The sequence below is a fragment of the Solanum verrucosum genome, unplaced genomic scaffold (genome assembly GCF_900185275.1).
Source record: "Solanum verrucosum unplaced genomic scaffold, falcon-dt-bn FXZP01000102.1, whole genome shotgun sequence".
Lineage (NCBI taxonomy): Eukaryota > Viridiplantae > Streptophyta > Magnoliopsida > Solanales > Solanaceae > Solanum > Solanum verrucosum.
The window spans coordinates 1,066,358-1,089,966 of NW_026019930.1; the positions used below are offsets into that span (position 1 = coordinate 1,066,358).

The following is a 23,609-nucleotide window of genomic DNA, read 5'->3' on the forward strand; positions in this document are numbered from 1 at the left end:
TAATAATTAAATTAATTTATTAATTTTAATTTAATCAAAAACCAATCCAAATCTAATTAGATTCCACAAACCTTAATCAACAAGGCTCTCTAAACTAAATAATAAACCAGTCAAACCTTATTTTTATTACAAGGAAGTCAAAATAGACAAGGACAAGGAAAGAAAAAATAATAATTTTTCTCTATAAATACATCAAACTATAGCTTACGAAAAAATTGCTTTTTTTCTTTTTACTTTCAACGTTTTAGGTTTTCTCTTTTCTACAAACAACAAAAAAGAGAGAGATGGCTTCTCCTCGCCGCAACCGCCGCCGTTGGGATGGCTTTAACGACGTCAACAATGGTAGTGATGACGATAGCCCTATGCAATTGCACGACTTCAACAACAGTAGTGATGATGATGATGATGATGATAGCGATATACAGTTACAACAAGTCCTTTTCTACTTGGCAAAATCAAAGTCAAACCCTAACCCTAACGACGTTAAGAAAAAAGGAATTGACTATTCCTGCAGCTTTGTTGAGACTGACGGAATCGACCTTCGTAACTGCAACTACGAAAAAGGTGGACCCTCATGTGTGTACTGTACTATATGCAACGAACCAACACCAGCAAACGCCGATGATACCATGTGTGGACCAAACTGCGAACACGTCTATTGTAAAGAATGCATAGCTAACTATGCACGCGAAAATATCAAAGAAACTCTAACACAAGTAAAGTGCCCAGTATCCGACTGCAAAGAATACATGTTGATCAATGAAAATTCCGTCCCACCTGAATTTATTAATCAATGGCGCGATACGGTTCGTGAAGCTAAGGCTTTGTATTCGTGTAAGATTATTGAGTGTCCATTTTTGGGTTGTTCAGGTTATTTGATTGATGATCATAAGGGATTTTTAATTAGAACATGTCCAAAGTGTTGGACATTGTTTTGTGTTATGTGTAGAGATTATTGGCATAAGGGAATGGATTGTAGGACTAATTACCAATGGAAGAGGAAAATTAGGTCTTTGGTTGGTGCAAAAAAAGATGATGATAAAGGAGCTGGTGATGAATATTCTAACTTGCTTTCAATGTTAAAGCACTTTAAGAATGCTTAAAAAAAAAATTAATTTTATTGGCATCGTTTTAGTTTGGTTGTAGATTTTTATTTTATTATATATGATACAAGAGTTATATTATTAATATAGATTTGATATTTTCTCAAATCTTGCGTATATGTAGTATTAATGTCATTTTTATTACCATTGTTATTAGGAATTTTTACATAAATAAAGTAATAGCATATATTGTTTATGTAAATTTCCCTTGTTATTATTGTTCTCAAACTTAGGAGGCTAAGGTAACTTATCCAAGGGTATCAATTAACTTGTTTGGTTAATTTGTCTTTACATTATAAAATTCTAGTTCCGCCATTACGAAAAGTAGAGGGGTAAAAAATTGAACCAAACTACAAATCGAGTAAAAAAAAACCTGACTAATGATTTGATTTGATTAGATTTGGTATTAATATTTTTTGTCAACTATTATTGTTGAAATCCTCTGCTATCATCGTTGAAATCTTTTGGTTTGACTAGGTTTGGTATTAATATTGAGAGGAAAACCCGACCAAAAATAGGGAAGGGGAGTGCTAGCCATTTCAAAATTTAACTTTAACAAACTTCGAATATACTTGAATAGTTATCTCAGGATAACTCGTTCTCAATCAGACGAGTCCTTAGAAGATGGGCCTGTGCTCTATTAAAGGTTCAATTTTTTTTGGTGTAGCCTTAAGCTCTACAAAAGGTCCAATAATATTGTTGGTATAGCCCATGATAAGTGGGCCATCGACTTGGGGTCATCACTGCACAATAAAACCAAAGGGCCGTATTGTTCAGACCCTTGCCCATTTAGACACCTGCATGCCATTAGAGTGGTAAAATTAGTTTATAAAAAGAAAAAAAAATCATAAATAATTATAGTTTAATTTGAATCATGTTTATCATTAGTATCTATAATTTACTTAATTACGATTTATAGAGATAATTTGTGATATTTTTAAGCAAGAGAATGGAGAGATACTAGATACATGTTGATACATACATGGAGGCCGATAAAGAATGTAGCACTTATATTTATTCGCTCTGTATCATTTGTATTCATGTGCGGTACAGATATACATGTTGTATTCGATATATATAAGTTGATAAAATTATATCACTTGTATTCATTTGAAATACATAAATATAGGATGCATTCAATACATACATGTATGTGGATACAAATATTGTGTGTTGATATCTTCAAGAAAATTAATGGTATAATAGATAGAACTAATCTGATAATATGAATTTCACTTTTTTGTGCCTGTCGGTATATATAAGTTGAACTCATTAGAAATTAATGTTACAGCCTGCGTACTAATTTGGTTTGTGCGACTTTAATTATGTAAATCACAAATTTGACTACATATATATAGAACTAATTTTCCAGCTATGAATGACTTGTGGCATAATACCTGGACATTTTTGCCAGCTGCTACATTTATGTGTTCCAAGTTATATTCGGAGTTGGATAGAGTCAAGGAGTTTATCCGAATTCATTTTGACGAAAAATTACATTATCGATATACATGGTTAAAATAATTGTTATATATGTATATATATTAGATATTGAATTTTTTTTTACTTCTTCGTTTATTTATTTTTACATATATTCTGTACCTCTTTAGTAAAACTCCTAATTCCACCACCGATTATATGATGATGCAACTATTATTTTAAATTGATTTGAGTTCGTTATGTGATCCACCAATTGAGGGTCAAATAATAAGTTATTATTTCTTTATGTTCTTACAAATGTATGTATACAAGTTTTAGTAAATGAGGGTACGTAAGAGCTAGCATAAGGAAATACTATATAGTATATAATAATATGAAAGATAACAATATACTATTAGGAGAAATTTGACAGACATTATAACCCATACAAAATGGACCATACTGCCCAACTCAAAATCACTTTTTTTTTTAAAAAATATTTAAAAACTTAGGAAAAAAAACTTAAATACATATCTTATTTTATTATAATCTCTAGAATTTCCTATCATTTAAAAAATTTACAAAAATTCCCTCTCCGATACATCCATATCCTCTCGGATACATCTTTATCTCCTCTCGGACACATCCCTCCCCTCTCGGACACATCTCTTCCCTCTCGGATACATCCAAATCTGATCCCCTCTCGAATACATCCCTATTCCTTTTGGATACATCTCTCCAATCAAGTAATATATCATTCACAATCTCTGAGTTATGTATCCTAACTACAATTAATTTGAGTTTATCCTAGGATCTTTATCTTCCAAACCAACAAGATTGATATCTACTTAACATTTATTAGATTACATTTATGGTCCGAATTTCTTTTACTCTTTTTGTTAGAGACTTGAATGAATTATGTTAGTTATATTTTTATGACCTAAATCTAACACTTTTAACGAAAATTGGAAAGATCTAATTAAAGAAAGTTTTTATAATGTTTTTCTTTTTTTATTATTGAAAATGGAAAGAGTGGAGTGTGTCATCCCCACGAGTAGCTTTCTCCTTCCTCTTTTGTAGTAGTGGATAAGCTTTTTGACAATTATTAAATTAATAAAATGACACTCACTAATTATTATAAACAATGGAGAAGTTGCTCGAGGCTTCTTAATAATGACATACCCATTGGTGTTATTCTTTTTTTGTCGAAATTAACCACTTTGTATTATTTTATCAAGGAATTACATAATTTAATATTCTTGACATCATGTACAAGCTTGCCAGCTTGGGAAAAATCCCACTCAAGAAATCTCATTTAGCAAAAAAGTCAAAAAAAATCTGGCTAATCTATGTGTTATATGTATATAATCGATAAGATCAAATATACTTGTGAGCGTTTAAATATTTTCATCTGTCACTTCTATCTTTCATAACATAGCCATTTGTTTCTTCGTATCGAAAATATTCTAGAGAAAGTCTTCATATTCTTCCCGCTATTACTAATATCACATCCTTGGTCTATTGGTTGATTGGGTGAGTTGAGAATAATAATATTTCAAATTTAAATTTAAATAAAAATAAAAATACTAAATAATTTTTTTATTCATTAAATTTTGATGCACAAAGTCTCTTATTTTATTAATAAAAATTAATTTATATCTCTTAATTAATTAATATACGGTAAACTGATCCAACACCATAATTTTTTAATTTTTGTTTAAGAATACATGAGCATGCAACTTGTTCTTTGGCACTTTGTTATGACATAATTATCATTTAATTGGAAGACATGATGGGAATTTTGGACCTATCGCCCTCATACGCGGCCAAATGCCCCTTTCTTGCTGTTGCTGATGACTCCTCCAAAGAACAAACTTAGACTTCTAAATACTCTCTCTAGTCTCTTCCTTCTTCTATTTTCCTCGTTCGGAGTTTGATATTTGTATTATGCACCAATTGAATTTATATTCATACATTACAGAATTTAATTTTGGAAGTAATGTTCTTAATAAGTTTACTTTAATACTCAAAAATTTAAATTCGAGATATTTGATCAAGAATGGCGAAACCTCAATCATCTCTCTCAGCACAATTCATATTGTTACACTACATCAAAAAATGATCTTTAGTGACAATTAGGGGTGTTCCTGGTTCGGTTTGGATCGGTTAATGATTAAAACCAAAACCAAACCAATCTAGTCGGTTTTTTTAAATTTCTAAGATCAAAACAAATCAAAAAAATAACCGTCAGTTTTGTTATTGTCGGTTTGGTTCGATATGGTTTAGTTTTTCTGGTTCATTCGGTTTGAAAGTAACAGTAAATTTTTTGAGGACTTACGTCAATAGACACAAACTCCTAGCACATGAACAATCCACATAAAAGTTATTGTTGATTCAATTAAGCAATTAAGCAATACTAGAGTTATAATTACACGAACAAAGTGTTTCAATTAAGAGAAAGTTTGACTATTTTATGTGAAGTAGGGTAGGTAAAGACTAAAATGGATTTTGATGGAGTTGGACTTAGGATTGTTATAGTTGGGCTAAAGTGTTAGGTTTGAGAAAGTTGTAAAGTTAAAGACTTAAGTTAGTTAAAATTAACAAAATATTATATTTTATTTATGAATAATATATAAATAATTATAAAATTTATATATCTAATTTATCGGTTCGGTATGGTTATTTTTGCGATTTTTTTTAGTAAAATCAAAATCAAACCAAATAATATCAGTTTTCAAAATTTAAAACCAAACCTAACCAAATATCGATTTTTTAATCGATTTGGTTCGAATTGCTGTTCGATTTGGTTTTTTAACCATAACCATGAACAACCCTAGTGACAATTAACTAATGTTGATGATAAAATCTAAAAATTGTTTTTATTATAGTGTTTGTGCCTTATAAAACACTCACATATATGGTTACGTGTAATAAAATGACAAGTGCTAGTCAAAACAGGTGCATCTACCTAAAATAATATCTTTAAAGAATTAAAAAAGATAACAACCATGTGGAATGATTAATAAGTCATTAGATGCGTTGAACAATTAGAACTCTAATTAAGTGGTTGGATTACATTTCTTATCTTCACCGAATATGACTTTTGTGAGCTTTTTAAAATTTTTTATATATATATCATTATTGCCCTTCAGCATACTGAAAGATGCAGTATATGTGTAATTAAAATATTAATTGTAATTACAATTTGAACATATTGATAGAGAATGGGGCGTATTGTCATTTTGCATCTATCATCTATAAAATTATTATGAGTCAATTTCTTTGACTAACTAAGCTTATAACCAGTCAAAATAGAATATAAATTACTCCTACTACATGTTTGGTAAATTCTAAAGTTTCTATGAGTTAAATTCTAGATCAACCAAAAGTTTTATCATATGGATATCAGTTGTTTAGCGATAAAATTATATTCAGATATGACAGACATTAATTGTATCAATACATATAGCATTTTATACATCAATTAAAAATGTGTGAAAAATTGTTTCAATGCATATTGTATCAACATGCATGCATGTGTATGGTGTTTTTGCTACAAAACGCAAAATGTAGCTACACTTTCATTTATTTTTTTAAACTATAGTTACATTTTGAATTTCAGTTATATCTATATGGTCGCGTCATTTTCTTAAGATGAAGGGCCAAATTTGAGTTTTAAGCCGTTAATTATGTACTTATTTATTGTACGTCAGCTTTATTTTGTATACATTGTACCTAGCTATCTAACTAATAAACATAGTTTGTTTTTCTTACATCATGCTCCAATATCTCCTCTTATAATTAGTATATTGGTGTGCATTACGATATGATAGCAGAAAGTGTAACTCATCTCGATAGAATTTAAAAAAAAACATATATATCAAAATTAAATGCTCCTATATATAATATATACAACTTGTCATATTCAAAATTAGGTCCTTTATATTAATTAAATATAATAATTTGTGATATTTTGGAATACGTTTAGCCCATACCATATTCACAGACAAGATACATTTTGGTTTGGATGAATAGACATAAACTTTAACTAGAGATCAGAGCAGTCAGTATATGCCTTGTCTATCTACATGTCGGATCCCTATCCTACATGTTTCTCATCCATTCTTGTTGCCACTTAAAGGACACCCCCACCCCACCCCCATCCCCTCTTCGACTCGACTCGCAAAAGCTAAAAAAAAGATCGTGAGATAATTGAGATTCTTCTATTATTAACTAGTTAGAGATTTCATATTTGAATCCTTTGAATCAGTTACGGTGGAGTCCGAAAGGCTATCAAAATATAAAGATGTAAAATTACGTAGAAGCCAGAGAATGTCAATATGTAATATATATATATATATTCTTATTTAACTATAAAAATGTAAGTTTCTGACGAAGGAGTAACGATCGACACCCTTCAAGTATATATGGCTCCACTACTGAAGATTTATATATATATATATATATATATATATAAAAAGAGAAATTTCACTTTTTTATGAACACAAATTTTAATTAATTAGGACAATAAATATCGATATAACCATATTATACAAAAAGATTTCTAAATTTGATAAAAAAAATGTAATTAATGTTCACTTTTGTTGCCAATTAAAGGACAACCCCACCCCCTCTTTGAAGCAACTCGCAAAACTTAAAAAAGAAGATGATGGAATAAGTGAGATTCTTTTATCGTTAACTAGTTGGTTAGAGATTTCATATTCAAATCATTTGAATAATATATATATATATATATATATATTGCTTATGCTTTTATACGTACATTAATTTAATTGGAAAAAACTCAAATATGTCATCTAATATTGAGAACAAATTTAGGACAAATTACTTAAGTACACAACATTACTTTACCTATTCTCAATATTTCCCTACTCTTTTACTAAAATACAAAAATCCCTTATTTTCCCCCAATTCAACTTAACTGGATACTTTATTAGTTTAAGTATCCGTCCGTTATTAATTAAAGTATCCGCACTGCTATATTATGCATCCGCCCGTTATTAATTAAAGTATCCGTGCCAACAACTTAATAATTTAAGTATCCGCCCTTTATTAATTAAAGTATCCGCGCTGCTATATTATGTATCCGAAAGACACTAAAAAAGGGATTTTTGGTAATTAATGAAAGAGTAGGGATAAGAAGTAATTTCCTTCTTATACTATGTGATTTGCCTAATTTTTACAAAAAATTATTTATGTCATCAATTAAAAGTTTGATTCATCTATGCAGTTTTCATTTGAGAAAAAACGCATTCATGTCATTATTTGTTAACTGAAATAACATAAATAAATCAAACTTTCAACGAATAGCGTAAATAAATTTTTCTCAAAATTTAATAATATATTTAAATATTTTCTCTTAAATTAATTGAGACGATAAATATCGATATGGATGGTTATACAAAAATATTTCTAAGTTTGTTAAAGGCAACAAAGCTGCAAATAGGGAAGCAGCGTGGCGTGTTGTAACTAGTGGTGCACAAATAGACATGTATAAAGCAAATAACCCTTGTGAAAGGGAAGGTCAGAGTAGTAAAATCAACGTAATAATTTAGTACGGCCTAATTTGGATTCTTTCCCTAAATAGTTGGCATCTTACTCATCATTAGTCCCCACGTCTTATCCCTTCACAAGAGTTTTCTTCGGTGATTCGAACAGACAATCTTAAGTGTTGTCTATACTCTATTAGATCATTGTTATTCATTATTTCATAATATATTGTGTTGTATTATACTATATTGTATTGTATGGTAGATATAATGTTTGGCTAAACTGTATTGTTTGTTGTTGTTTAATAATATTAAATTGTTTGATTTGATTGTATCGTACTGTATTGTAATTTATAAATTTACTAAAATATTCTTAATTATTCTAGGGTATGATGTTTGACTAGAATTAAATAATATAGGATAAAGGGTAAAAAGTATTATGAAATATTATGCCATGATATAATTGAAAAAAGAAATTAAGTAACAATGGGAACACACCAAATCGGTTGTTTCATAAAATGGGGGTTTTCATTGTTACGTAACTATGATATTTAACAATACAATATAATACATTTTAAGTAACAATCAAAACAAACATTGTAGGTATGGTAACGATACAATACAATACAATGGACAATAATGATCCAAACAGAGTGTTACGTGAAAAGAATAATTATGAGATTAAATTATGTTGCGATTCATTTTGTTGTTTAGCTGGTAAGTTTGGAATAATTTATTTTGGGACTAAATTATGGTACCATCCTTTTACTTTAACAAATTTAAGATAGAAGTTCTATTTTTAAGATAAATAGAAGAAAGTTTTATTTTTAAAATACATATAATACCATCATGAAAATGCATGCGTAATAGTTTTATTTTTAAGAATGAATAACTAAAGATTGCAAAGAAAATATAAAACATCAAATAAAGTGAAGGGTATTTTTGTAAACAAATAACTTGTTCTTAAAATATATGCAATGTATATTATTTTAAATATAATATACCAATACACTCAATAAGATATAATTTCAATATAACTCATCTCATCATAACTTATCCAATCATAATTAGTCCTATCGTAACTTGTATTCAAACCAAACGACCCCTTAGGATTGAAAGTGAAGGGTATTTACCATCCGAGCATCTTCCTCTTATCTATCTCTAATATTTTATATTTTTTGTCCTTAAAAATTAAATTTATATGTAGCAGATATAAAAATCTTTAAAAATGAAAAGTATAATTATGAAATATTATAATGTAAAAATATATTAAAAAATAAAAATAAAAAACTAGCGCAAAATATGAACAAATGGGCAAATGACCTTATTTCTGAATCTTCAGGATATAGCCTTTTCCCTATGCCCTTTGTCCTATCGTCAGCTCCAATTTTTCTTCCAAATTTACGGCAAATACTTTACCCAATGCTTAATATTTTTATAATTATAATAAATTAATAGTATATTTTTATCTAATAAAATTATTTAATTATGTTCCTTTTTGAATTAGTACATATTTATATTATGTATATGTTCAGTTTAAACACAATTCTTGAAAATGTTTCTCATCTCTACAGAGTAAGAGTTGTTTTTTACTAAACTATTTTTAATCAAAAAGTACCTATTTAGTATAATTTTTTGATTCTGTGAAAAATCATTTTTCAAAATTAGCATAATTCAAAAAATGAATTTAAATTTATTTACAATTTACGCTATGGATGTATTCAAATAATAAGAATAATTTATAATTTATACAAATATAAAAAAGTTGGTGTCTAAATTTTTTTCAATAAAAACATGTGTTATTACTATTAGCTTTGACCTCTATATTTAGCAAGTGTTTAGGAGCAGTAAAAGCTACTATTTGATAAATCTAGAGTTTTCTCTTCTGTTAAATTATTTATTATATTTTCCATAAAGTTAGGTGAAAATGTTGATACCACCACTACCTAATCAAGGTCTCCTAGGAGAGTACTAGTCATATTTTAATTACTAGCTTCATTTTATTTTATCTGATTCTTATATCGAAAATATTTTTTAATTTTTATAAATTAAAAAGAGTTTATTAGAGCTTTTTTTTTATTTTTTATGTTATGAAGTTGCACAATATTATTGATGAAGTCTTTTTTTTCCCATCCGGTATTCGAAGCCCACATTAGGCTCCGACTAAATTTGGATCGCGCTCTGCAGGGCCCAATCGAGAGTGGCGCTTCTAGCAAAATTTTCTCATACCCAGGGCTCGAAGTTCATTTAGTCAAATAAATACATAATAAAAGTTTTCTTAAAAAAATTGTTAAGTCAAGTTGAGTTAAATAGTATAAAACATAGGAATATCATAAAATTGTTTACTAGTGATATGATCACTACTTTGAGAGGAAATAGGCATTGATTTACTATTTAAAATTGTTATGTAAATATTTTTTCATGTGTACTTTATTTATTTATTTAATTATATTTTATAAGAAAATATAAAATTAAAAAGAAATTTGTAAAGGATACAAAACCATTGACCCTTTGACTTGATAGGGTTTTTAGAAATAAAGTTTTTTTTTTTAGATTTTTGAAATTGAACATGTGTCAAAATATTATTTAAGCATAAAAAGTATTATATCATAATATTTATGAAACTATAAATAATTTCATTTTAGAAAAAAAAAAAGTATTTGCATAATTTTAATTTCAAATATAAAAATATTAACTTTTATAACAGATTTATAAAAATATAAATCTTACATAATTTAACTTTATTACTCATTATTATAGTCATTTTACAAGATATTTTCAAAGTATCAAATTTTATTAGTATATTTAAAAAATAATAAATTAAATTATTATTTTATTCATTGATCACCGCCTGATTTGATGTATCGTGGGACTTTTTTCAAAGAGAAAATAGTTTTAAAATGTGTAAATTGTCTTTTTAATTTTTCTTAACAAAATTAATTGTGGGAAACCAGAGATGATAAATAAAATAATGCAGAAGTAGTTAATTTAGTCACTATCCTTTTTTTTTAAAAAAAATAATCCCTATTTTTCTATTTAAAAAATAATAAAGATACAATTTTATAATCAAAGATAAATTTAATTTTAATTTTAGTAGTAAACAAGTAATTAAATTGAGTTTGAATGAATCAATATGGACTAAAGCACTAAATGCAAAATTTATCAAAACTTTTTCAACTCTTATCAAATGAGCCATCATAATTTGTAAACAAGGTAACAAAAAATCATAAGAACTATTTTATAAATACATATTTGTAGTTACATGCTATTACAAAATTTGAGCCATCATAATTTGTAAACAAGGTAACAAAAAATCATAAGAACTATTTTATAAAGACATATTTGTAATTACATGCATTACAAGATTTCATATCCACATAGTTTTACAAATCTTAAAAACAACAATAACAACTAGTTATTTTTTAATACAATGTTTTCACATGTTACAAATAATTTATTCACATCGTTCCCGAGTTATCTTTTTTACAAAACTTAAATTAACAAGTCTAGTTTTATAAAGGGATAAGGGTCTGAAAAATATCCCAACTTTGGTCAGATTTGCTGTTGCGATACTAAACTTTCATGAGGACCTATTACCTCCCTAGACTATTTAATACAGTATTTTAAACATATATATTTGCCCACGTGGACATAAAAAATAATGCAAAATTATAAATAGTAATGTGTCCACATGGGCACATATATACCTTTAAAATACACTATTAAATAGTTCAGGGGGTAAAAAATACGGTATTAAATAGTTTAGGGAGGTAATAGGTCCTTATGAAAGTTTAGTATCGCAACAACAAATCCGACCAAAGTTGGAATATTTTTCAGACCCTTATCCCTTTTATAAACTATAAAATTCTCAGAATATAGATTTTAGATCAAATTAGTTTTAAAACAAAAAACAATTTGAAATTTGAAACTCTATTTTTTCATAACTTGAGATTTGATAAGAAGACATTAATTTCAAATTATAAACTTAAAATTAGGGTTCCCAATTTTACAAGGAAATACTTCCTTAATCTCGTGATCTTAAATAAATTAGGAGACAAGTCATGTCATAGCGTATTAATTTTGACATCGATACGTATTTTGGTTTTAAATAAAAAAAAGACGTAATTGAGCACCTTCGTTAGGGGTAGAAACGTAACTTACTCCGCCTCGTTCCTGCCGAGTTCTCGGACCACTTTTTTTCTCTATATAAAATACTTGATTCCTTATAAACTTTCTAAAACTAAAGTACATTCTCTCTTCAAATTGAACTTTTTCTCCATTAAAAATTTCTCTGCAATTTTTTTTTTTTTACAGTTTTGAGAAGAAAGCAAAAGCTATGTGTGGTGGTGCAATTATCTCCGATTTGGTACCTCCTAGCCGGATTTCTCGCCGGCTAACCGCCGATTTTCTATGGGGTACATCCGATCTGAACAAGAAGAAAAACCCTAGTAATTACCACTCAAAGCCCTTGAGGTCTAAGTTTGTTGACCTTGAAGATAAATTTGAAGCTGACTTTCAGCACTTCAAGGATTACTCTGATGATGATGAGGATGTCAAGGCCTTTGGTACTTTCTCTTCTCTCATCTGTTTTTTTTTTTCAGCTTCTAGTAGGTAGGAATTCCTTTTAGCTTTTGAAAATGTTACCATGATTTTCTGAAACTGGTTGTTTTATTTGCGTGTTTAAATACGTTTTATGCTTTAAAAATCACCTCGAAATGATTTGATTCAATGAAATTAGGAAAGATTTTGGGTCTTACCTAACACGCCTGAGTTGGTTAGTGTTGCGTGGTTCATTTGTAGAGCTTAATTTAGTTTGAGTATTTTGGTGTTGAATATACTGATTTAGGTGATTTGGGGTTTAAAATTGCGGTTTCGATTGATTTTTCCCCTTTTTAGTATGTGAATATACATTTAAGAGGAGAAAAAAAGATTACTTTTGGGTATAGTATGTTTACGAATTGTAAAAAGGGGAGAAAGATGCTATTTTTCTTCCTAATTAATGGAGGAAGGAACATTTAAGATAACAGATGATCCTAAGTAATTTATGCAATTGTGGATTGTGGTTGGTGTTCAAACAAAGTTAGATTTTTGGGCCTCCTTAAAGTTTCCTGTAGCCTCGGTTCTCATCTTATCAGAGGGTTTGTTAGCGCCAGATGAAAGAATTTGGTCAGCTTTTTATAATTCTGTTTGATATGATAAACCCAAGATTGCGAGAGATCTAGTTTTTTGGATCATAGATTCCTAATTAGGACTCAATTTGACTGTAAAGTGGTCATTTATATAGCAGATTTTCTAGATGATGAACTCTGATTCTCTAGATGATAAACTTTCTATCTCCAGAGGATTTGCTACATGATGTTGACAGCAAAAATAGAAGTAATTTGGTGTAAATAACAGCAGAGAACATATTATTGCATGTGTTTTGAAAGATAAGTAATCTCTAGTACTAGTGAGATGAGAGAACCTGCCTTGCATGAGTGCTCTATGTTTCTCACTTTCGTGGTATCTGATTTGTCATTCTATCTGATTGATTGTTCCGAATTTTGGTGCTATTATGACTGACTGAGATGGTTAATTCATTTTATTTCTAAAGGCTCCAAATCTGTGAGATCTGTTGATTCAAACTGTGATGCTGACAGATCCTCCAAGAGAAAGAGGAAGAATCAGTACCGGGGGATCAGACAGCGTCCTTGGGGTAAGTGGGCAGCTGAAATACGTGATCCAAGGAAAGGGATTCGAGTCTGGCTTGGAACTTTCAATTCTGCTGAAGAAGCAGCCAGAGCTTATGATGTTGAGGCGCGAAGGATCAGAGGCAAGAAAGCTAAGGTGAACTTTCCTGATGAAGCTCCAGTGTCTGTTTCTAGACGTGTTGTTAAGCAAAATCCCCAGGAGGCACTTCGTGAGGAAACCCTGAACACAGTTCAGCCCGACATGACTTATATTAATAACCTGGATGGTGGATCTGATGAATCGTTCAGCTTTTTCGAAGAGAAACCAGCAACAAAGCAGTATGGCTATGAGAACGTGTGTTTTACTGCTGGAGATATGGGACTGGGCTCAGTTTCCCCTTCAGCTGGTACAAATGTTTACTTCAGCTCTGATGAAGGAAGTAACACTTTTGACTGCTCTGATTTCGGTTGGGGTGAACCGTGTGCAAGGACTCCAGAGATCTCATCTGTTCTGTCAGAAGTTCTCGAAACCAATGAGACTCATTTTGATGAAGATGCCAGACCAGAGAAAAAACTGAAGTCCTGTTCCAGCACTTCATTGACAGATGACGGTAACACTGTGAACACGCTATCTGAAGAGCTATCGGCTTTTGAATCCCAGATGAAGTTCTTGCAGATCCCATATCTTGAGGGAAATGGGGATGCATCAGTTGATGCCTTCCTCAATACAAGTGCAATTCAGGATGGTGGAAACGCCATGGACCTCTGGTTCTTCGATGATGTACCTTCTTTAATGGGAGGCGCCTACTAAGCTGCATAAACGTCTTCCCTTGCTAAGTTTTGTAAATAACGCTTCATTTGAGTGAAGTTTGCGTTTGCGTTTACGTTATCTCCAAACTAAGACTAATATGTATTGTATTAATTTATTCAAAATTTTACTCGTTTGATAAATGTATGTATGTATGTATCCTTGCTTTCATTAGTCTTTATTCAAAATTTTACTCGTTTGATAAATGTATGTATGTATGTATCCTTGCTTTCATTAGTCGATGGCTTACAGTCACAAAGCATATGCTGCGTTGGCGAAGGTAAAACTAACCTAACTTGATGAATGAGAGATTTTGAATTTAGCATTTTACTGATACGTGATGATTAACTAAATTGTAGTATTGTTTAATTTACAATTGTAAGTTGCGTGATCGATCATTCTGTTAAAAATCTTGTGCTAATGCTTATCAGAAAGAGTCATTTAATTAGATAGAGGCTAGCCTGTCACAAGCTTTTGTGCATTATTGATCAATAATGTCAATTTTCCAGAATCTGTGGCACATACCAAAAATGATTTATTAAATTCTCTGCATGATATACTTTCATTTTTAATTTTTCTTTTTTATTCTTAATAAAATTATTTATAGTTATAAATTTTACATGTCTTATCTTTTCTTTTTAAATTCGGTGTTTAATCGAAATTACTTTATTATATAAATTGAGACGAAAGATGTATTATTAAGTGGAATACGTACTTCCCTTTGAGATCATAAAGAGTTGTGCCAACTCCAGGAAAGACCCGACTTATTTTAATTTATCTTATTAATTATTTAGCATTTGAAACTTGTTACTCTCGACTAATTTAAAATGGGATCATCTAGAATTCATTACAAATAAAAGTTCTCTCTCTTGTTGAGTTAGAGGCGGAGCTAGAAATTTTTGAGGAATCAAATATAAATAAGTAAACACGAAGAAATAAGAGATTTAACTCCAGCTATATATGTATATATTAAAAATAATAGTAATTAATATTTGATCTTATCTCATATGATAATGATAATATGTGAGGGTAAATGAGACAATTTATCCATAGGGGTATAATTGGAAAGGGGGAAAAGCGGCTTGTGGCTAGTGGTGATAGTGGGGTCCAATTTGTTTGGAGATGTGCCCCAAGTGGAAGGTTCAGATTATTAATTTTTTTTTATTTAATTTCGCGTTTGATATTTGTATTAGAGCTCGATTATTTTAAATTCGCGTGACTTAGGATCCTATTTAGCGGAAACACTCCAAAGTCCCTACTAAAGATTGTTTCATACCCAAAATTTTAAATTTAAGATCTCTAATTAAGAAAAGAACAGTCGCATCCGCTAGTGCATCACTGGTTACTTTATTCATTTGGTGGATTAGACTGAGAAAAGGTATGTTTTTTTTTAATTGGTAACAAAAAAGGTGTCTTATTTGTTGTCATGGAGGAATGAATATTACTTCCATTCTTATCTTACCATACGGAGTATGTCGACATATAATTTTCATTTTTTAATTTGTCTCAGTAAATAATACTCCATTTGTCCTAATTTATGTGATTTATTTTTCTTTTTAGTCAGTTTAAAAAAAATGACACATTTCTATATTATGTAACTTTTCAAATTATGAAATGTCTATTTTATCCTTAATGAAATGGTTTACAGCCACACAAATTTCTATCATTCATTTTGGACCACAAGTTTTAAAAGTCTTCTCTTCTTTCTTAAACTCTGTGTCGAGTCAAACTACCTCACATAAAATGGGACGGTAGGAAGTATAATATAATATTTTAATTTAAAATAATTTAATTTTAATTTCTTATGTATTCTTAATGAAATTATTTTATAGTTATGGAGATACTTATGATTTATTTATGTGTAAATTTTAAAAAGATATCTTATAAAAATATGCACAATCAAACACCGATATTTTCTTTTCCGACTTTTTCATAATGAGAAAAGTTAGGAAAGTAATCTATCTAGATGTGGTGTTGAGTTTGAATTTTGGATATTGAAAAAATTTCTGTTGATAATATTATTCTTAAATGGAGTCTGCAATGCTCTAATTTAAATTTAATTAGAGTTTTAATATAAGTTCGAACATTCGATCGATTATAAAAATTTCCAAGAGAAGTCTTGATTATCCGCGAAGTGTTCTGTTGATCAACAGAAAAATAAATCCGCCCAGCAGGAATCAACCCCACATGTAATTGGACCAAAGTTCTTCAGGGTCCTTCCTTGCCATTGAATTAACAATCCAATTCATCAAGTATTGAAAACAAGTTAAATTTGGTATAGACGGTTAGTTTTATTTTTGAATTATTGATCGTTTTAAAAATTGTTTTTTGCTTGATTAATTAAACTTAGATACATTTAAATTTACTAGATGACATAATAAATGATTTCAAACTCTTGTAAAAATATGAGACTCTTAATAAAAAGATTGAGAGAAAAATTTGAAAACACTTCTAAATTTACCCTAATCTGCCACATAATGTAACAAGTGATCTCAAACTCTTGTAAGAACATGTGACTCTGAATAAAAAACTGAGAGAAGTATGGAAAACACCTTAAACTTAGCGAGAATTTAGAAGTGTATTTCACTCATATTTACGAGATGAAAATATATTTAAGTTTAATTAATCAAGTAAATAAGTGTTTTAATATTAATAATAATTTAAAAATAAAATCAATAATTCACACTAAATTTAGAAATACTTTAAATACTTCTGTTCGGCGATTAAAATAAAACGCAAGGAGTATTACCTACTCCACCCCCTCATCAACCGTTAGACGAGAGTTTCAATCTTATCTAATGAGGTGATTCTAACAAAAAGATAAAAATATCTCGCGTTACCTTGAACTAATTCTCCTGCAATTTCGGGCTTGACACTATCCATGTGAGGTGTTTTTTTTCCCTCATAAATTACATAATTTTGAATATAAAAATTTAATACCTCACATTATATTTTTTAACGAATGAGGAATTCAGATAAATCCCTCTCGCATTCTAAATTCGTTGCGAGTTAGACTAAAATGTGAGATCCCAAATAAATTAAACAATGCACCACTAATAGTATCAATGAAAGAGAGCCATATTAGCCGGATATCCCCAGCCATCAAAATCTTCTATAAAAAGCCTAATAACACCATAATATGAGATTAATTAAATTAATTTCATCTACTAATTTTTAATTTGTCTAATAAATTACCTCTCTCTTTGTAAACTTGTAACAGTCGCATTCTGGTGGTGTCCCCCGCCTTACAATATATTCAGACGTTTAGCATCACCTCAATTACGGTTGTTACAAATTAAAAAAATAAAAAATTAGGAAAAGAAAAAGAAAAAAAATTAAGTTGCTAATTAAGAGTTTTGTTTTTTTTTTTATTCAAATCATTTGTGTTTTTTTCATTAATTGATTGATAATGGGTTTTCTTCACAAGCTATGGGACGACACACTTGCCGGCCCGGCACCGGAATCGGGTTTAGGAAAACTCCGCAAGTACAATTCGTTCGCCGGACGCTCTACCTGCAGTGCTCCGCCGTCTCCCACCAAGCTCGGCCTTCACCATCACGGCGGTGGCGGTGGCGGTGGCGCTAGCGACGATCTGATGCCGGTTTCCCGGAGCATTACGATACTCCGTAGCAACTCAACTTGTGGCCGTTCTGGCAATTCTACGCCGGATTCTGGATCTCGTCCATCTTCTCCGGCGTTTTCTAGCGCTCCAAATTCCCCATTTGCACGTTAGTCCTCTTTCCACAATTAATTCTACTTTCTTCCCTCTTATTATTTTTTTACCTCCGAAATATCATAAACATGTCTTTTAACTTAAAAAGGTCTTTAACTTTGAACGTGCATAAGTTGAACAAATAGACACACTATTTTACGTGAACATATATAGATTAATTGAGTGTATCTCACCTAAGCTATCATTTAAAAGGCATATACTTATTTAATTTTATACAAAAATATTTACTTGTTCATATTTAAAATTTAAATATCAGCTAAAATCAAATTAATATATATATCGTTCTTATATTTGTTCCTTGATCCTAATTCTTTGAATATTTCTCAAAGGATTTAGACATAAAATTTACTCAATTTATGCTTGAAATCTATAATAGGAGACAATTTGTTAACGATAAGTATATATATGAATGACTCTAAATTATAGTTGAGGTTAACATTAAAATATTTTGTATACTAATTATAGAAGCAAATATGATACTTTTTTTAATAAAATAAAATCTGAGGTGTTAGATGTTTGATAATTTAATTCTTTTTTTTGACGTTTGGATTTTTGTATAGCAAGTACACCACGGAGGAATTACAGGAAGCAACTAAAGGGAAAAGCGAATATGGAACCTTCTTCTGCCAACTATGATTGGTAATTTTTTTAATCGTTCGCTTGTGCGGATTAATAATCTATTTATTTATTAACTCAGTCATTTAATCCGTCCAAAGTCAATTCAATCCGCGCATTTTTTTTTTTTGCGTAACTTAGTAATTGACTCTTTATATTTGCAGGATTGTGCTGAGTGCTTGGGATCGTTGACCAGGGAAACAGAAAAACAAACAAGCTATTTTTGTGTGAAGAAATGACTGCTGCAATGGTGTATAATTATTACTAATATGTACATATTAATTAGTGTATATACCAAAATAATAATAAGAAGGTTCCAGAGTAGTGAAGGAATCTCTTGCATCAAATAGATGATGATTATGTTAATAATATCAGGGAGAGAGAAACTACAAGTAGGAGATTTTAACTAATTTTTTTCTTATAAACTGCTTCCTCCATCTGTTTGGAGTGATGCTTTTTTAATTTTTTGTTTTTATAATATGGTTGTGAGTTTGATGTACTCCACCTTAATAATGCTCTTTCAATAAATACTTGAATGAAGCTCTAAGTTAGTTAATATATTGGTGTAATTATCTTCTTCTATTTTTTGTTGTGTATATAACATGGAGTGTAGTTCTTATGAATGGTTTGATGGACAAATTTGAGCAAGTTATTCAATGATAACTAACATGGGTTGTGGTGGAATAGTTGAGATCCTTTCACTCTGATTAAGGTGTCAAGTTTGAACCCTTGAGAATGAAATGCGTAGATTCAAATTGAGTTAGACCCCAATACATGTATCAAATACAGAGTGGAAAGCTAAAAAGAAAAACATTATTCAACAAGGGCACATTTGAGACCAAATTTAAGCAATGTGTAAATTTGTTCTTAGTTTGCATAATTGAGAGGCAAATTTAAGCCACCCCACCAATGATAAAGGTACGGTTTATGATTAAAAAAAAATCAACGAAGGGCAAAGTTATTTTATATTATATAGTTGAAAGACATCTTTTGGGGTTTTTTTTTTTTAATTACAAACGAAAGATACAGAGTTGAATTACTAAAAATGGAAAAGGCTTAAATATATCACCGCGCTTTAACAAAAGGTTCATCTATGCCATTTTTACAAGTTTGGCTCATATATGTCATCTCCATTTGAGAAAAGGTTCATCCATGTCATTTTTTGTTGACTAAAAATAGTTTTCGTTTTGCAAAATCTTTTTTTACACGTGGTCAATTATAATACGGCCACGTCATTCATTAAAATCATTTTTTTAAAAAGAGAAAAGGTTCAAATTTTTCGTCGAACTTTGAAAAAAGGCTCATCTATGCCATCCATTAAAAGTTTAGTTCATTTATGCCATTTCACTTGACAAATTTTGGCATGGATGAGTCTTTTCTCAAACAGAAATGGCATGAGTTGTTGGGGTTTATTTGCCCTGATTTCTTACCATAAATAAGTTTTAAAATTTTGAGTAGTCATTTTCTTGTAGGAAAGGTTTTAGAACTCTATAAATATACACTTGTTCCTTCTAACTTAATTAACATTCACAATGTAGTCCTAGGGTTTTGAGAGTCGCGGTTATGGAGGAGAATTTTGTGTACCTCCTTGTATTCCGAGTGAATTGGTTGAGATTGTTTCTCTCTATATTTTGTACTCTCATATTTATAGTGGATTGCTCATCTCCTTTGTGGACGTAGGTTGATTGATCGAACCACGTTAAATCTGTCTCTTTTGATGTGTTTCTCGTTTGTCTTCTTACTTGTGGTCTTTCGAGGTTTGCTTTGCTAGCTTCCGCATTACACCTGCTTATTTCGGTCCTAATATGAGCCAACCTTTTAACGGATAACATAAATGATCCTTTGTTAAAATTAGATGGCATATTTGAGCCTTTTCCCTACCAAAATTAATACTCCATTCGTCCAAGTTTGTCATTTTCGAAAAGAAAAGGATGATACAAATAATACAGTTAAATAAGTTGGATACCGATGAAAGTCGTCAATTGGGGATGTAGCTCAAATGGTAGAGCGCTCGCTTTGCATGCGAGAGGCACGGGGTTCGATCCCCCGCATCTCCATTAATTTTTTAGTACGTAGTTCTTTTTCAGATTTAACCCAAATTCGTTTCCATTTACATTTACATTTTATGTGTCTAATATGTCATTACATGTTAAAGTTTAGCTAAAAATAATTTTTTACATATATAACTTAAATTTGAAAAGTATACGGCCCTAGTTTCTTTATGTCTACAAGTTTGTAATTCAAGTGTTGGGAATTACCCACAGTCACTTATGTATTTTTGTAACGATATCATATTTGATCAGGTATAAGACATGAGTTTGACTAAATGGATTTAATAAATTCATTATTTATAAAATTATATGAGATTTCAATGATATGACATGTCAATCAGGATTGAGAAAAATAATGAAAACCGAGTGATTTTATTATTTTTGAAAAACACAAAAATGGTATTTATAGACACAATATTTGGATGACCATCTAGAAAATTAACTCCATTTCTCACCTGTAATGAGGATTGATTTAGCTTGTAACACATACTTCCTTTACAATTGTGGATCTAGAGTGTAACACGTGATGAAAAATAGGTGAGGAGAAACACTCTCAATCAATTAAATTCTTTATTGAAGACAAGTGAGACAATAATTTTTTTTAATTCTATTCGACTTACATAATCAATCAATATCGTTTCAAAAATGTGTTTGACATGTATCTCTCTAGTACATGTACCATGGTTTAATTCTAGATATTTGTTACCTTTCCAATCTAGTTCATGAACCTCCATCTTCCCTAGTTCATGAACAAACTAAATAATACATATGAGAAATTAATTTCCTATACATATATCAAATACGATTCATGTATCACAAAATATATTTTTCCTAACATAGGGTTCATTTTATAACATGTAAAATTGGATCAAGTATGTTCACATGAATTTTCTTCTAACTTGAGGTGGTTATGAATAATATAGTATGCAAGGATATTTTATGAGTCCGGAGCTAAAAAGGTAAAAAAAATTGTCAAAAATTCTAAAAGGGCACATCAATTTTTTTAAAAACCAAAAGGGCAAAATCGCTCCTGACGAAGCGATTTCCCTTTGACACAATGACAAAAATCGCTGCTAGGGAAGCGATTTTGTAAAAAAAAAAAAAAATTTAATTAAAAATCGTTGCCACAGCAGCGATTTTAAATCAAATTTTTTTTTTCCTTACACATCACTGCAGGCAACGTTTTTCATGCCTATTGTTAATTATTAATAATATAAAAGTGATAAACAAGACAGACAGTATACTCAATAAAATTGTTGAAGCATGAGGAAAATTGAATTATATATCATAAATATTAATAAAAGAATATTAAATTTTACTGTTGTCGAACGATTTTCATGAGCGATTTTCTTCTGACAAAAGTTGTCGTACGATTTTCAGGAGCGATTTTCTTCTAACAAAAATTGTCGTACGATTAAAAAAAATAAAAATCGCTGCTAAGATTGCTGCCTTGGCAGCGATTTTCTCAAAAAAAAAACATCTGTTTTTCTTGATTTTGGTTAAGAATTAAAAAAAAATAAAAAAATTCAAATTTAATATTCTTTTATTATTATTTATGATATATAATTCAATTTTCCTCATGCTTCAACAATTTTTTTGAGTATACTGTCCGTCTTGTTTATTATTTTTATATTATTAATAATTAACAATAGGCATGAAAATAATAGCACTAGGCATGAAAAACACTGCCCCTGCAGCGATGTGTAAGGAAAAAAAAAATTATGATTTAAACTCGCTGCCACAACGGCGATTTTTAATAAAAAAATAATATTTTTTTTAGCAGCAATTTTTAATAAAAAAATAAAATAAAAATTTACAAAATCGCTGCCAGATTTTTAATACAATTTTTTTTTTATACAAAATCGCTGCCCTAGCAGTGAAAATAAAAAAAATAATTTTTTTTTAATAATTGTGTCAGAGGGAAATTGCTTCGTCAGGAGCGATTTTATCCTTTTGGTTTTAAAAAAATTTGATGTGCCCTTTTGAAACTTTTGACAATTCTTTTTGCCCTTTTGGCTCCGAACTCGATATTTTATCTTATGTATTTGCATTACTTGAATTTAACAAGCTCCTCTAATACTTCTCTAGATCATAAGTTTAGTGGCATAAACCATGCCCAATGCATAAATTTAGTGGCAAAAGTTATGCCACATAATATAAGTTTAGTGACCAACTTATGCCCCAAGAAAAGTTTTAAAGAAGTCTTGCCCTACAAATCAGATACCACAAAACTTATGCCCCATGAAGCAAAATTAGCTAAATCATATAAAATCTGTTGACTCACAAACTTTCATTAAATGTGCAATAAAAGTAAAAATAAAAGATCACAAACAAAAATTAAAGATCACCATGAAATAAGAGTAACGTGGTGGGATTAATAAACATTAGAAGTCTTTTCATATCGAAAAATTACCTAACTACACAACTTATTTTACCATATTCTTTAAAATTTCCTATCATTTGAAAAAATTACAAAAATCCCAAGTCTCTCCTATTCTCGAATTCATCACTTTACGCAATGTATCGGTCGTATACATCATTTTACGCAATATATCAGTTGGATACATCACTTTACGTTGTGTATCGGGACACATACGATGTACCACGAAGTTGAGTGATGAATCCGAAACCGAGACACGATGTATCGGAACGTTGAGCGATGTATTCAAAATTGGGACATTTTGGGATGTATATGTATTCC

General features: G+C 29.8%; 4 protein-coding genes and 1 non-coding gene across 5 annotated transcripts in view; 4 read left to right on the forward strand and 1 right to left on the reverse strand.

The window, feature by feature from the left end:
- The first annotated feature begins 284 nt into the window (after positions 1–284).
- Positions 285–1,103, forward strand: LOC125831526 (uncharacterized). Its single transcript, XM_049510699.1, has one exon. It carries the CDS (start codon positions 285–287, stop codon positions 1,101–1,103), a length of 819 nt encoding a protein of 272 aa, XP_049366656.1.
- An 11,143-nt stretch (positions 1,104–12,246) lies between these two features.
- LOC125828477 (ethylene-responsive transcription factor RAP2-12-like) lies at positions 12,247–14,652 on the forward strand. Its single transcript, XM_049507773.1, has 2 exons — positions 12,247–12,597; positions 13,626–14,652. Exons 1-2 carry the CDS (start codon positions 12,369–12,371, stop codon positions 14,510–14,512), a joined length of 1,116 nt encoding a protein of 371 aa, XP_049363730.1. The 5' UTR covers positions 12,247–12,368; the 3' UTR covers positions 14,513–14,652.
- Positions 14,653–17,676: 3,024 nt separating this feature from the next.
- On the forward strand, positions 17,677–19,429 carry LOC125829516 (dormancy-associated protein homolog 4). The gene is made up of 3 exons (XM_049508740.1): positions 17,677–18,237; positions 18,803–18,881; positions 19,022–19,429. The coding sequence occupies exons 1-3, from the start codon at positions 17,919–17,921 to the stop codon at positions 19,047–19,049; spliced, it is 426 nt and encodes a 141-aa protein (XP_049364697.1). The 5' UTR covers positions 17,677–17,918; the 3' UTR covers positions 19,050–19,429.
- The window catches only part of LOC125829551 (uncharacterized), a 123,427-nt gene continuing 118,914 nt past the window's right edge, over positions 19,097–23,609 (reverse strand). The window contains exon 6 of the mRNA XM_049508768.1: positions 19,097–19,106. The gene's annotated coding sequence lies outside the window, so the exon portion shown is untranslated. The remainder of the gene's footprint in view (positions 19,107–23,609) is intronic.
- Positions 20,842–20,914, forward strand: TRNAA-UGC (transfer RNA alanine (anticodon UGC)). Its single transcript has one exon. It is a non-coding gene; the product is annotated as a tRNA-Ala (tRNA).